Source organism: Coregonus lavaretus, assembly GCF_964263955.1.
Source record: "Coregonus lavaretus genome assembly, chromosome: 24".
Classification (NCBI taxonomy): domain Eukaryota; kingdom Metazoa; phylum Chordata; class Actinopteri; order Salmoniformes; family Salmonidae; genus Coregonus; species Coregonus lavaretus.
The window spans coordinates 1,088,738-1,103,959 of NC_140011.1; the positions used below are offsets into that span (position 1 = coordinate 1,088,738).

Here is a 15,222-nt window from a genome sequence, read left to right on the forward strand (position 1 = left end):
AGTTGGAAATGGCTGATTTTTAATGGTATATCTGCATAGGCGTACAGAGGCCCATTATCAGCAACCATCAGTCCTGTGTTCCAATGGCACGTTGTGTTTGCTAATCCAAGTTTATCATTTTAAAAGGCTAATTGATCATTAGAAAACCCTTTTGCAATTATGTTAGCACAGCTGAAAACTGTTGTGCTGATTAAAGTAGCAATAAAACTGGCCTTCTTGAGACTAGTTGAGTATCTGGAGCATCAGCAATTGTGGGTTTGATTACAGGCTCAAAATGGCCAGAAACAAATAACTTTATTCTGAAACTCGTCAGTCTATTCTTGTTCTGAGAAATTAAGGCTATTCCATGCGAGAAATTGCCAAGAAACTGAAGATCTCGTACAACGCTGTGTACTACTCCCTTCACAGAACAGCGCAAACTGGCTCTAACCAGAATAGAAAGAGGAGTGGGAGGCCCCGGTGCACAACTGAGCAAGAGGACAAATACAGTAGAGTGTGTAGTTTGAGAAACAGACGCCTCACAAGTCCTCAACTGGCAGCTTCATTAAATAGTACCTGCAAAACACCAGTCTCAACGTCAACAGTGAAGAGGCGACTCCGGGATGCTGACCTTCTAGGCAGAATTGCAAAGAAAAAGCTGTATCTCAGACTGGACAATAAAAATAAAAGATTAAGATGGGCAAAATAACAGTCACTGGACGGTTGAAGATTGGAAAAAAAGTGTTATGGACAGATGAATAGAAGTTTGAGGTGTTCGGATCACAAAGAAGAACATTTGTGAGATGCAGACCAAATGAAAAGATGCTGGAGGAGTGCTTGATGCCATCTGTCAAACATGGTGGAGGCAATGTGATGGTCTGGGGGTGCTTTGGTCATGGTAAAGTGGGAGACTTGTACAGGGTAAAAGGGATCTTGACGAAGGAAGGCTATCACTCCATTTTGTTACGCCATGCCATACCCTGTGGACGGCGCTTGATTGGATCGAATTTCCTCCTACAACAGGACAATGACCCAAAGCACAGCTCCAAACTATGCAAGAACTATTTAGGGAAGAAGCAGTCAGCTGGTATTCTGTCTGAAATGGAGTGGCCAGCACTGTCATCGGATCTAAACCCTATTGAGCTGTTGTGGGAGCAGCTTGGCCCATCAAGCCAATCCAACTTGTGGGAGGTGCTTCAGGAAGTATGGGGTGAAATCTCTTCAGATTACCTCAACAAATAGACAACTAGAATGCCAAAGGTCTGCAAGGCTGTAACTGCTCCAAATGGAGGATTATTTGACGAAAGCAAAGTTTGAAGGACACAATTATTATTTCAATTAAAAATCATTATTTTTTAACATTGTCAATGACTACATTTCCTATTCATTCTGCTATATTTCCTATTTAAACTCATTTCATGTATGTTTTCATGGAAAACAAGGACATTTCTAAGTGACCCCAAACTTTTGAACGGTAGTGTATACCCTAGATGACTGACAGGGGGTGCTGTTTTGAAGCAACCATGCCTCCATCTTGGCACATTTACATTTTAGTCATTTAGCAGACGCTCTTATCCAGAGCGACTTACAGTTAGTGAATACATTTTTTTTTTTTTTCTACTGGCCCCCCGTGGGAATCAAACCCACAACCCTGGCGTTGCAAACGCCATGTTCTATCAACTGAGCTACATCCCTGCCGGCCATTCCCTCCCCTACCCTGGATGACGCTGGGCCAATTGTGCGCCACCCATGAGTCTCCCGGTCGCTGCCGGCTGCGACAGAGCCTGGATTCGAACCAGGATCTCTAGTGGCACAGTTAGCACTGCGATGCAGTGCCTTAGACCACTGCGCCACTCAGGAGGCACTATTCCACCATTGTAAAAAATATATTTTGGAAGCTATAGAAATGCATTTATAAATGTCTACATTTGTTTTTGTCATGCTTCTTCTACCTTAATGCATACTTTGAAATTATATTATGTAAACTAAACATACAAATAGTAAATAAATAAAAACATTTTCCTTAAAGTATAATTTTTTGAAAGTACTAATATTAATGCCCCCACTACAACAACAAAATACTTAAATACATGTACATTTGTCCTTGAAACATTTAAATGAAATATTGTAGAATTCCATTCATTCCTATGGAGGACTGCTTTTCTGAGGAGTACCAATATGGCTGTTTGGTTCTAGGCATGAGGTGCTATCAAATAAAAGATACCTCTTTTGATCAAACCTCTCTTTTAAATGGCGTAAATGTACTGTATAGTATATCAATATACAGACACCCTGATCCAGAGGATGAGAATAGCCACTTGACAGGTATTAATTCCTCTTGATGAATGAAGAGGGTCATTTGTGTGTCAATGGGAAGTATGGTGTGGACATGACCTTCTGACCGTGGTCAGCCTCCTGGTTAAATTCCCCCCTCGCTCGCGCTCTCAGACAGCAGTCTTTGGATTGTCCTCCCAGCCTATTAGCACCGGGGTGAAGAGCTTAACAGCTCACCAGGGGGATTTCTCCCCGTCTATGTAGTGCTGCTCAGGATCGTTAGGAGATTGTGCTTAAAGCCATTCATGAAAAGTGTGGATTTTGTGACCAGTAATAATCCCGGCTCCTCTTGCATTGTGGCAGACGCGATTCGAAAAGCAAATACGCCTGGGCCGTGTGACAAACAAGACAGGGATTTTCTGCAGAGGTGTAGTAAATAGCAGTGGAGGCTGCTGAGGGGAGGATGGCTCATAATAATGGCTGGAACGGAGCAAATGGAATGGCATCAAACACATGGAATCCATTTGATACCATTTCACTGATTCCGCTCTAGCCATTACCACGAGCCCGTCTTCCCCAATTAAAGTGGCACTAACCTCCTGTGGTAAATAGAGCATTTATTGTGCATTTCTGAGCTGTGCTTCTGAATGGTGAGAAGTTGAGCTGGTTCTGTGTCCCATGGATTAGCGAGATACTGTGCTCGCTATTACTATTCAGCCTGTCCCATACTGTTTCTTAACTTAAAGTAAGGTATATATAACTTAAAGTAAAGTATATGAAGATATGGCCTTTGAATAACTTGGTGTAGTAACACATGTATGAAGTAAAGTAGTTCCCTAAAGAATAGTCTTATGGAAATTAGTGGTCTGATCTCGTAGCTAGCTGTCACGTCTAATGAGTTTTATCCATCTGAAGGTAAGGAGTCCCTGTGGGAAGAGACTCTTTTAGTGCTAATACATTTCAATTTAATCCCACTCCCTTTTTTGTTTTGACTGAATTGTCCAAATGTCAGAAGTCTAACCTTTTATTTCCACACAGACATGCTCGAAAGCTCAAAACATGCATATGTGTTATCTTGAATTTAGAGTAAAAAAGAACATCATGCCAGCTCTGAAATTGGCTTCTGTAATATGAACAATTAAGCATGTTAAACTATGACAAAATTGTATTGTGTATTGATAATGAGTGATAGTGATGGCACCGCGACTCCCTATTGGGTTATTTTAATGGAAAGTTCCTTATTGGGTTATTTTAATGGAAATATTACTTCACTGATTTGTCCTTTTATTGTCATTGACTCCAAATGAAGGAAGATATCTGAGAGGAGCCAATCCCCTTGGGACGGATCATATGTCTATTTCTATGGCTCCCACCCCTTGACAAAAAAACACACCCTTTTGTATTAGCATAATAAATGGTCTGGTGAGAGACAGAGACAGAGACAGAGACAGAGACAGAGAGAGAGACAGAGAGAGAGAGAGAGAGAGAGAGAGAGAGAGAGAGAGAGAGAGAGAGAGAGAGAGAGAGAGAGAGAGAGAGAGAGAGAGAGACCAGAGCCGTCTGTTTGCCTGTGATTCCTTGCCATTCCCCATAATTTAATCAAGTACGAACTTGCTTATCTGTATGCTTTGTGTTCAGACTGGGAGCAGCCTGGGAAGAGTGCGTGGAAATACCAAACAGAGAGAAATCGAGTGAGTGGGAGAGAGAGAAAGAAAAAGAGAGAGAGAGAGAGAGAGGCTAAAAGGGAGAGGAGGGGTGTGGGAGGAAGAAAAGGGGAGTATCCTGACTTGGCCATCCTTCCGCATTGTGCGAGCGCTTCTCTCTCTCTCTCCACTAATGATCTCTTTCTCTGGCGCTGCATAGAGGGCACCTGCTGCTCCCCGATGATTCAGCCCCTCTCGGCTGCTGCTTGAGCACCACAGACAGACAGCATGTCACTCCTGCCACTGCAGTGCCTGCTCACTCTGTCGCAGCCGCTAGAGTCGCATCCTGCCCATAGCATTTACACAGCAGCTGGCTCCACTCTTCAAGTCCTCAGTTGAGTGAGCGCACTACTGATTCCACCCAGCGAACTGCACTGAACTCAACTGGATCATGCACGAGATCTAAGGGGGAAAAAAACGATTCTGTCTTCTGGACTACCTTTGTTGTGTGTCTGAGCTGAGCTGAATCTGATGGTTTTATTTCGGGACTTGTTTTGTGAACGCATTTCCCGTGAGAATGCCACGAGAGTGAACCTGCGAAGAACTCTTTCTCTCCGTCACGCAAGTGTTGTTGGTTTATTTACCAGACGTTAACAAGGTTACCCTACACGGCCGTGAAAAGCATCCTCCTTCTTCATCTTCCACCCAACTCCCACCATGGCGATCTGATAATGGACAACACACTTTACAGCACCTGCCGCAGCCTGCTGCTGTGTGCTTTGAGTTGAGTCCAGGTGTCCAGAGATCCTCCTGTCTGAGAGAGAGAGAGAGAGATAGAGGGAGGATGACGGAGGGAGTGGAGGCGGAGGACTCTTCCGCTGGCCTGGTTGTCCCTCCCGGATCAGCGTCCCCCACCCACTCCTGCACCGATCCCGGACGAGCCCCCGAGGAGGCGCCGGAGGAGTCTGCGGCAGGTGGAGAGGGAGGGGAGGAGGGTGCCGAGGGAGGCAGTGACGATGGCGATGGAGGGCGAGCCGGGCCCCTGGGATTCTTGGGCTTGGCAGGGACTTGCTGTGTGTGCATAGAGATGGAACAGGTGCGCAGTTGCCTGCGCTCTGAGAAGATCTGCATCCTCCCCATCCTGGCCTGCCTGCTCAGCCTGGCCTTCTGCACTGCCGGCCTCAAGTGGGTCTTTGTGGACAAAATCTTTGAGTATGAGCCGCCCACCCACCGGGACCCTGATCGCATGGAACAAAACCCCTTCATCGTCATTGCTGACCCCACATGGGATCTGCCAGTGTCATTTCCCCACCCCTCCCCTGTCCCAATGCCGACGACCACCAGCACAGGACAACCTGAGGTCATAGTAGAGGGGAAACCCACCGGAGGACCCTTTGTACCCCAGTCCCCCAGAGTGACTCAGTACACCCCTACCTCTGCATTGACGTACCGCACAGACCCGCCCATGCAACCTGGACCCCCTATCACCCCAAAACCAGTGAACAAGGGAACACCAACCCCCTACCCACAAACTACTGTGGAATCGAATGACATTTTTGTCCCTACATTCTGTAAGTACGCCACACTTTGTATTTCCAATGAAACCATGTGTTATTTTAATTTGCTCTCAGTTTTAGTTTACTCTCATGTTGAGTAAATACGTTCAGTTATATTAGCCTTGGAAGTTTAGACAAGAAAGGATTCTGAGGTTTTATGTCAGATTAAGACAAAAACTCACAAATATTCACTACAGTAAGAATGTTTATTTTAAGGGAGCCAGATAATGTAGTCAGATGGAGGAAATCAACTGTCAGTTGATGTTGAAATCAAACATCAGCATACTGGGTACAGACATGCAGAAAGGAGATCTCCATGTGATACTATTCAGTGAAATAGTTTGTATACAATCCTCCAGTGTACAAACTTTCCCTACTGCAATAGGCAGCCTAAAAGGCCATTACTTGTACATGTAAAAAAAAAAAAAAAAAGCTTTTACAACTAGATTTTTTCCTATTATGCAACTCTATACTGAGAATAATAGTGCTGAGCACTCTGTCTGAAAGCAGAAATGCTGTGACTTGCATTGTAGCGCAAGTGGCCATGACTGTAAGTCGCTCTGGATAAGAGCATCTGCTAAATGACTAAAATGTAAATGTAAGCCTCGGAAGAATTAGCACCACAGGTTGTTACTGCTAAACAACTAACTATAAAGTAAACAACTAGCTACTACTGCATAAACATGCCCTTACTGTCCCACACACCACATCCGATGCAGTTAATCACAAGCCTGTTAATACCATGCTGTTATGTTAATTTCACTCAGCATGTCACCAAAACATGTTCTCATCTGCATATTTGAAATAAGCACAAGGGCCCCCAATGCTAGCCGCGCATTATTTCCATTCATATGAAAATATGAAAAATCAATAGCTGATGATGCACGACTTCCTAAAACTAAATGCTGTGGTGCCGGAGAGACTTCCTCCTGCCAGGCCGAAGCTCTATTTCAAGGTCAGAGCCTGCTGGAGGCTAATTGATTCCCCCTCCATCTCTGAGCCACAGAGAAAGACAATCCCAGTAATGCTATCTACCATGACTTTGAGAGCCGCCAGAGTTATAACTGTTGGAAATCTGCCAAACTCTACCGGCACTTTTGTCCTTTTGCAGCTTTATTCCCCGTTCCCTGCGAGATTTCATATATGTTTTTCTCATCTGTCCTCATTTTAGTGAGGTGGATGATGGCCATACAGATGTGAGATCTTAATTTGACCTGTATTGTCTCAGCAAAATAAACTTGCAGCAACAGGATATTAACTTTTAGTCCATAATGTTCTCAGCAACAAAAGTGATCAAATTAAATTCCTACATCTGTATTTGACCCTTGTGGTGTAGCTGTGGGTTTTTGTGGCTGCCTGCCCTTGATGCATTTCCTCATGCAAATGAGTCTTTCAGATTAATTAATTCACACTTGACAATTGCATGTTGGAGATGTGATGAGTAGATTATAGATCTACATCTGTTCGAAAGGCAGGATATTTGGTTCATAAGCCTGCACTCTGATAGCTGATGTGTGTGCTTGGTTTAGTGAGCTGAGAGATGGGAAGGTTTCCTTGTGTTTTTGACACACCCCCTGACGAAACAAAAGCATTGGCATTGAAATCTGCCAATCATCAGCACTGATGAAAGTTTAGTACTGTATGTGCAGCTCCGCTCAGAAACGATGAATGCCTCACATCGATCAAGTCGATCACTGTTGTGCTTGAGATCTAGGCTCAATGTGCAGTGTTACTTCCTAAGACAGCAAAGGTCACCATACACGGTTGGCCAAATCCCTAACATGAGAAATATACACCTAACTTGACGTTTTTCGTAACTCATGCATTGATGACATTATATAAGTTATTGGCTTGTTCCACCACAGCAGAGGCACATTTGAAAAATTGAAAGACAAAGGTGGTGTGTCAGCTTCATATGCACTCATTAGTCAAATCAAGGGCTGCTGTGAGGCAAGATACTCACCCCTTTTAAGCTGCATGATCAATGTTCGGTTTTTAAATTGGAAATGTGATCGGCTGCTTTGGTAATCTCAGACCAAATCAATACACAGAGAGCAGGTCAGCTGTCCAACCAGGAAGCACAGTGAAAGTGATAGTGATTTGTCGCATCCTCTGACACATTGAGCAAATTAGAAAATGGGAAGGAAGCTAACGAATACGCCAATACGGATGCCATGTCAATATGGGTAGAGGTGTATCAAAGTTGTCTGTCAGACATTCCTATGACGGCATGTGTGTATGAGACAGTTGGTGTTGTAGGCCACCTACAACACACCTGCAATTGTTCTGCAAAACATTTCACTGAAAAAACTAAGATATTTTCCATCAACAATAACTCAATGTTGCAAGTACATGGCATGCTCGGCTGGTTGACTGTAACATTACAATAATACAATTGGTGCACCCTCTTTATCACATGTTCAGATTGGGTTGAACTGAACATTTTTAATTCCATTTTGGTTTACCCACATGAAAAAATATTACAATTTACTATAGAATATTACAGTAATTACTATAGAATTCTGTAATAGACTGTGGTATACTGTAGAATACTATACTACACACTGTAGTATCCCTTGAACATGTGTTTTACTTACTATAGAATGTTGTAATATACTGTAGAATACTATAGTAAATACTACAGTATTATCCTCAAAACAACACTGTAGTAAATACCACAGTAATGTCCGCAAAAACACTACGGTCCGCAAAAATACTACACTTTTCTAACTATAGTAAATACTACAGTATCGAATTTGTTCTGAACTATCTGGTCAGACCCCTGTCCTACCTACAGGTTATGGAAAAGGTGCTCTTTTAGTATTTCTCCAGTAGGTTTCTTCAAGGAGAAAGCCTCCACTTCTATGTCAAAGATACCATAGTATCACCATAGTATACTGTAGAATTATTTCATGTGCGTAGCCGCATTAAGTTTAATTCACTTCTTCACTCGAGGGAACTTCCGGTAGAGGGCAGGTATACAAGATGGCGTATTGAATACACAGCGGTACAAATCACCTTAACATAAAAACATAATATTCAATATCAGTAAGTTAGACTAAATATTAACATTTCATATATTCGAGGGTAATAACATTCAATCTGGATAATAACACAAAACAAATTATAAGGCTAGAGAAATGTATCGACAAATATTACAACACGCAACACCCAAACATGACGGAAGATAAACGAGGAGAATCATTCTCCAAGAGAAAACGCGACTCCTCGACTGATACAGATGATTTATGCTTTTCACCACTGGGACTGGTAAGTGTGGAAAGCGACCTGTTGAAGTTGATAAATGACAAACTGGGCATACTAGAGTTGGTCAGTAATGATGTAAAAGAGTTGATGGCGAGTCTTGAAATGAGTGACGAAAAAGCTGCGATAATGGAGAGCGATACAAAAAAACTAAAAGGGGCAGTCACTAGGATGGAAACGGACGTTAAGGAACTTAAAAAGGAGACATACAAACTAGATCGATGAGAGAAAATCTAGTACTTACGGGTATCCAGGAATAAGAGGGAGAGATTACAGAAAAAATTGTGAAGGACTTCTTTCTGACAGCGCTTTAAATTCCACTCGAGGCTGTCGACAAAATCCAACTTGAACGTGTACACTGTTTATGACAAAGAGGACAGAGATATGAGCGTCCAATCATTGCCAAATTTGGCAGGGTTTGTCCTACAAAGCCAGAGCCCCCTGATGGGAGAGCATAATATACAAGGAAATTCTCAAAGCTGCTAATGAGAACCTTGACGACCTTGTACCTAGCCGGTGGGGATTTCGGTAGGGTACCCCCACCCAGGTAGTGGCAGTGCTGGCAACACTGGCTGCAGTAACCCATGGGGAGGGGGTCACACTCGGACAATCAGAGAGAGGGCTTATCATTGTGGCCCAGGTGGCACAAAATAATCAAAGGTCTGACTGCACGGAAATGCTTGGGAAAAATGGTTACAACGGGGGACCAGAGTGTTTGTGTCTCAGGTGAAGAGGGTGGATCTGATCTCCATCACCTAGGACTTGACATAGATTTATCAAATCTCACATTGTTTTGCTCAATCTTGCATGCTTTCTCAAACAGCTGTAACTGTATATGCATTCGTATATGCATTCATAAATCAGGTCCTTTCTTGAGTTGGGCTCTGGGATGTAACAACCGTTGAGCATCTGATTTTATGGTTGATTGTGGAGGAAAGGGGTTGAGTGTGTTAGAGTATGTGCGTGTGTGTTTATCCCACATCTGTTGCAAGGGGGTAAGGATGTTAGGGAGAATATAGGATGAACCACAATAATTGTTTGCTAAAATAAGAATTGCTTATCAAAAATGTAATACAATGGCAATCTGGGTTATAGGTTAAAATCCTACACATGAACTGCCAACAGTATTACCGTATTAATTGATAATGATGGAAAATATGATATGAAAGATATTTGAATAGATAGATATTTTTAAATAGCTACAGTATATATATACAGTGGGGGAAAAAAGTATTTAGTCAGCCACCAATTGTGCAAGTTCTCCCACTTAAAAAGATGAGAGAGGCCTGTAATTTTCATCATAGGTACACGTCAACTATGACAGACAAAATGAGAAAAAAAAATCCAGAAAATCACATTGTAGGATTTTTAATGAATTTATTTGCAAATTATGGTGGAAAATAAGTATTTGGTCAATAACAAAAGTTTCTCAATACTTTGTTATATACCCTTTGTTGGCAATGACACAGGTCAAACGTTTTCTGTAAGTCTTCACAAGGTTTTCACACACTGTTGCTGGTATTTTGGCCCATTCCTCCATGCAGATCTCCTCTTGAGCAGTGATGTTTTGGGGCTGTCGCTGGGCAACACGGACTTTCAACTCCCTCCAAAGATGTTCTATGGGGTTGAGATCTGGAGACTGGCTAGGCCACTCCAGGACCTTGAAATCCTTCTTACGAAGCCACTCCTTCGTTGCCCGGCGGTGTGTTTGGGATCATTGTCATGCTGAGAGACCCAGCCACGTTTCATCTTCAATGCCCTTGCTGATGGAAGGAGGTTTTCACTCAAATTCTAAAGATACATGGCCCCATTCATTCTTTCTTTTACACGGATCAGTCGTCCTGGTCCCTTTGCAGAAAAACAGCCCCAAAGCATGATGTTTCCACCCCCATGCTTCACAGTAGGTATGGTGTCCTTTGGATGCAACTCAGCATTCTTTGTCCTCCAAAAACGACGAGTTGAGTTTTTACCAAAAAGTTCTATTTTGGTTTCATCTGACCATATGGCATTCTCCCAATCCTCTTCTGGATCATCCAAATGCACTCTAGCAAACTTCAGACGGGCCTGGACATGTACTGGCTTAAGCAGGGGGACACTTCTGCACTGCAGGATTTGAGTCCCTGGCGGCGTAGTGTGTTACTGATGGTAGGCTTTGTTACTTTGATCCCAGCTCTCTGCAGGTCATTCACTATGTCCCCCCGTGTGGTTCTGGGATTTTTGCTCACCGTTCTTGTGATCATTCTGACCCCACGGGGTGAGATCTTGCGTGGAGCCCCAGATCGAGGGAGATTATCAGTGGTCTTGTATGTCTTCCATTTCCTAATAATTGCTCCCACAGTTGATTTCTTCAAACCAAGCTGCTTACCTATTGCAGATTCAGTCTTCCCAGCCTGGTGCAGGTCTACAATTTTGTTTCTGGTGTCCTTTGACAGCTCTTTGGTCTTGGCCATAGTGGCGTTTGGAGTGTGACTGTTTGAGGTTGTGGACAGGTGTCTTTTATACTGATAACAAGTTCAAACAGGTGCCATTAATACAGGTAACGAGTGGAGGACAGAGGAGCCTCTTAAAGAAGAAGTTACAGGTCTGTGAGAGCCAGAAATCTTGCTTGTTTGTAGGTGACCAAATACTTATTTTCCACCATAATTTGCAAATAAATTCATTAAAAATCCTACAATGTGATTTTCTGGAATTTTTTTCCTCAATTTGTCTGTCATAGTTGACGTGTACCTATGATGAAAATTACAGGCCTCTCTCATCTTTTTAAGTGGGAGAACTTGCACAATTGGTGGCTGACTAAAAACTTTTTTCCCCACTGTATATGGAGGCTTAAATATCCTGATCTAGTGAGACATACACGGCGGAGACTCAATCAAGCCAGTTGTCTTGACTTCTTTCTTATGTCATTCTCGTTGGCACCAAAAGTGTTGATAGGGGACAGAATGCAGTCGGACCATCATATAATTGGCATATACATTACTCTTACTGAATTTCCTTGTGGGCGAGGATATTGGAAATTGAATCAAAGCCTATTGGATGATAACTTGTTTTTAACTAGGACAGAGGAATTTATAACTGTTTTTTTCCGACATAACATAGGTACAGCAAATCCCCTTATTGTATGGGACACCTTTAAATGTGCCTTTAGAGGCCATGCAATTCAGTACTCATCTCGAAAACAAAAGCAATTTAGGTCAAAAGAGTCCATAGTAACAAAGGAAATAGAAGGTCTGACAGAACAGATATATAGCAATAAAAACTGTAACATAGAGGCTCAGAATAAATTAGAGGAAAAACAAAAAGAAATGGAGAAACTTATTCAAGAAAGATCAAGTGTAATATATTATAAAAATAAAGCAAACTGGATGGAATATGGTGAAAAAATGCACCAAAATCTTTTTTCATCTTCAACATAGGAATGCTACCAAAAATAATTTACTGAAACTGGTTACAAATGATGGAGTCACCCATGATTCACCAAATTATATTTTGAAGGAGGAAACAAAAACACTTCTTCACTCGAGTTCTGTATAATTTAGAGTTTGATATTCCTATTAAATATTACCTTGTCTCAGCAACACTACTTTGGAGTGTATTCACAGAACAGAGGGGCCTCTGCCTCGGTTTGACAGATAACACACATAAACACTCAATGGTCTTTCGCTGTTCTGTTTAGAAAGTCTTTACTTGGGTAAATAACCCCTTCAACTATCTTCTCAACACATTCTCTTCAGGAAACAGCACATTTACAGCAGCAGCACAGCAGAAAATTAATTTCAAGGTAATCCAATTAGTTATTCCCAATAGAGGCCGGAACTGAATAAAGGCAGTAGGTATAGGAAGCCATCTTGTTGTGAGATATCCAAATATGGACATTCGGGGTAAGCATTTTCTGTTCCCATTTACAAATATTAATCCCTGTGGCTCATAGAAAATACCTGATATAGCATGATGCACCCCTACATGATCACACTGCTTAGAGATTAACAGGTTTCTATAGTGTTCACCCAGCAAACATGCCCTCATTGGCACGATGTGGACCCAATGGGGGCTAAAATATTGGCCCCATGCAGGCTGCCCACATTGGGCCAATGCACCTTTCTGCAGAGTTGTATAATTTTTTCATTACAATGCATAAATTGTATCACTTTAAGCTTGAAAGATATTCAGTTAATGTGTTATATTGTATCAGAAAGACAACCAAGTTGTTGCTATCAAACATACAGTATATTTTTACAAAATAAACTGTTCAGTTTCTCATATGTCACATGCACTTGTTTAAGTCTTTTTAAATACTTCATCATTGGCAGTGTACAAGATTGAAAATAATTGGCATCACACAACAGAACACTTAGGGCTCGATTCAATCAGATCTGCTTTAGCCAACATCCGTGTAGCTGTTGTTTTGGCGGTGTCGAAGGTGGAACTGTGTTAGAGCTGTCAAATCCACTCCCGGCATAAAGCAGACATTGCCATTGGCTGCACAAAGTCACATTAACAGAAATTCCATGCAGCCTTGTTTACAAGTTTGAACACTGGAATGTGAGATGTAATCTACACCTCAATTAGGATTATAGAAATCTTCATTATTTAGTTGAATAACTTTTCAATTTGAGCGTAATTATTTCTATATAGCCTACACTTTCTCGTTTTGAACTTCTAACGAGAGTGGGGCTTCATGACAATGCTGCTCACCGCAATTCAACCTCCGACACGCCAAAGCAGTTCCACCTCCGACACCACCAAAACATTAATGTGGGCTAGCCTGAGATGGGTTAGCCCGTGTTGTGCTGGTGTGGGCTTGGTGTGGGCTAGCCCGTGCCCACCTTGCCCACAGAATACTCACATTGGGCCAATGGGGTCATGATAGCTGGGCAGTTTTAGATACACACTGCCCTTTGGGTTGTTGTATCTCACTGATGCTAAATAGGCATGGTTACATTAACATTAATTATATTACGTATTGCTATGACAAGAAGCAGTCGTTGCTGAAGTGAAAGAAATGGAAGAGGGAGAGCGGAGAAGAAGTGGGTCTAATAAAATTACCACTGTGGGATTTATTTTCATAATTCAATGGCCTCCTTCAGTGAACTATCCTTGACAATGCACCTGGGCATTAGTTTGTTTTCACTGAGCTAGCTCATACATTGGCCTAAGCCCAGCTCTATAACAAGAAAGAAGCTTCATAACTTTATATTCTTCTTTCCAAAGCTTCAAAATACAAATTAGTTTTACTGCATGAAAATTTAACCTAGATCAAGTTTCTCTCGATGTAAAATAATTGTGGGTGCTGGCCTCCTGCCAACATTGATCTTCAGTATTTCTGTCTTTGTGTTCTCTATGACCCTGAGATATGATTGATTGTCTTGAATTGGTAGTATTCTTCTTCCTTAACCTAGGCAGTGATTTAATGGTACCTTCCACTTGACTTAAAATTGGATATCAATAACAACACTTAGTTTAATATTTTCTCTCACATTGTCTTGTAAAGATCGATAATAAACCAGTCGAGGTGATGTAGCTACCACCTGACAGCACCTTAAATCAGTACACACATATTTGCCTTTGTGGTTTCATTTTGCGTAAGAATACAGCTTCACCAAATAATGCAGCGTTTCCCGAACTCGGTCCTCGGGACCCCACATTTTGGTTTTTGCCCTAACACTACACAGCTGATTCAAATGAGCAAAGCTTGATGATTAGTTGATTATTTGAATCAGCTGTGTAGTGCTAGGGCAAAAACCAAAATGTGCACCCCTTGGGGTCCCGAGGACGAGTTTGGGAAACCCTGAAATAATGTATATACAAATTCACATAGCTTCATGCTCATCGTTGCATTGATTTAGGCAATGCTTCAGCCTCACAATAGAATTTGAGTTTGCTATCATGAATTGATTCATGCACAAAGTTTTCCATTCCCATTGCCAATGTTACTCCACATATCACTTTTAGAAAAACATAATCCTTATTTTGACACTCCCATTTCTTGTAGATTTCAACACTGCTCTCTGACTGACAAAGACTTGTACTTGAACACAAATGTGCCTATAGCACTTGCTACAATATTATATTTTATGTTGGTCAGTCCTTCTTTCAGTCATGGTATAATCCAAATGCTCTGTAGTGGTATTAGAGATTACCAGTGCGACTGGCAGCTTGCAAGGACAACAGATTGCTATCATTATATCCTAACATGGCAATTAGAATGAGTTGTAACAGCTTTCATTCAGTAGGAAATCGAGATGTCCCATTTTAGATCTTAATGGGCTCTTCCCACCACTTTAGAATCCATACACTACAGTCCCCATTGTGTCTGACTGACACGTAAGGTGTTTATTTCTCTTTTTTATCCTCCTTTTTGATGAATAAATGATCTTAGAGAGGTTCCATGTGCTCCCATCAATGTTTCATTCAGCCATCAGCCTTCCCTCTTCACATTGCTCTCTCCACTGTCTGCTTTGCTATTCTCTGATAATTACAGTAGGAGGTCATGTCAATCTTTAGCAAAG

The 15,222-nt window shown here is 41.9% G+C and overlaps 1 protein-coding gene across 1 annotated transcript in view; it reads left to right on the forward strand.

Moving 5' to 3' along the window:
* Positions 1–4,740: 4,740 nt before the first annotated feature.
* Positions 4,741–15,222, forward strand: part of LOC311099464 (pro-neuregulin-1, membrane-bound isoform-like) — a gene marked incomplete at both ends in the record, with an annotated part of 88,355 nt that continues 77,873 nt past the window's right edge. Inside the window, one exon of the mRNA XM_084140148.1 lies at positions 4,741–5,467. Coding sequence (XP_083996274.1) covers positions 4,741–5,467 — 727 coding nt within the window. The remainder of the gene's footprint in view (positions 5,468–15,222) is intronic.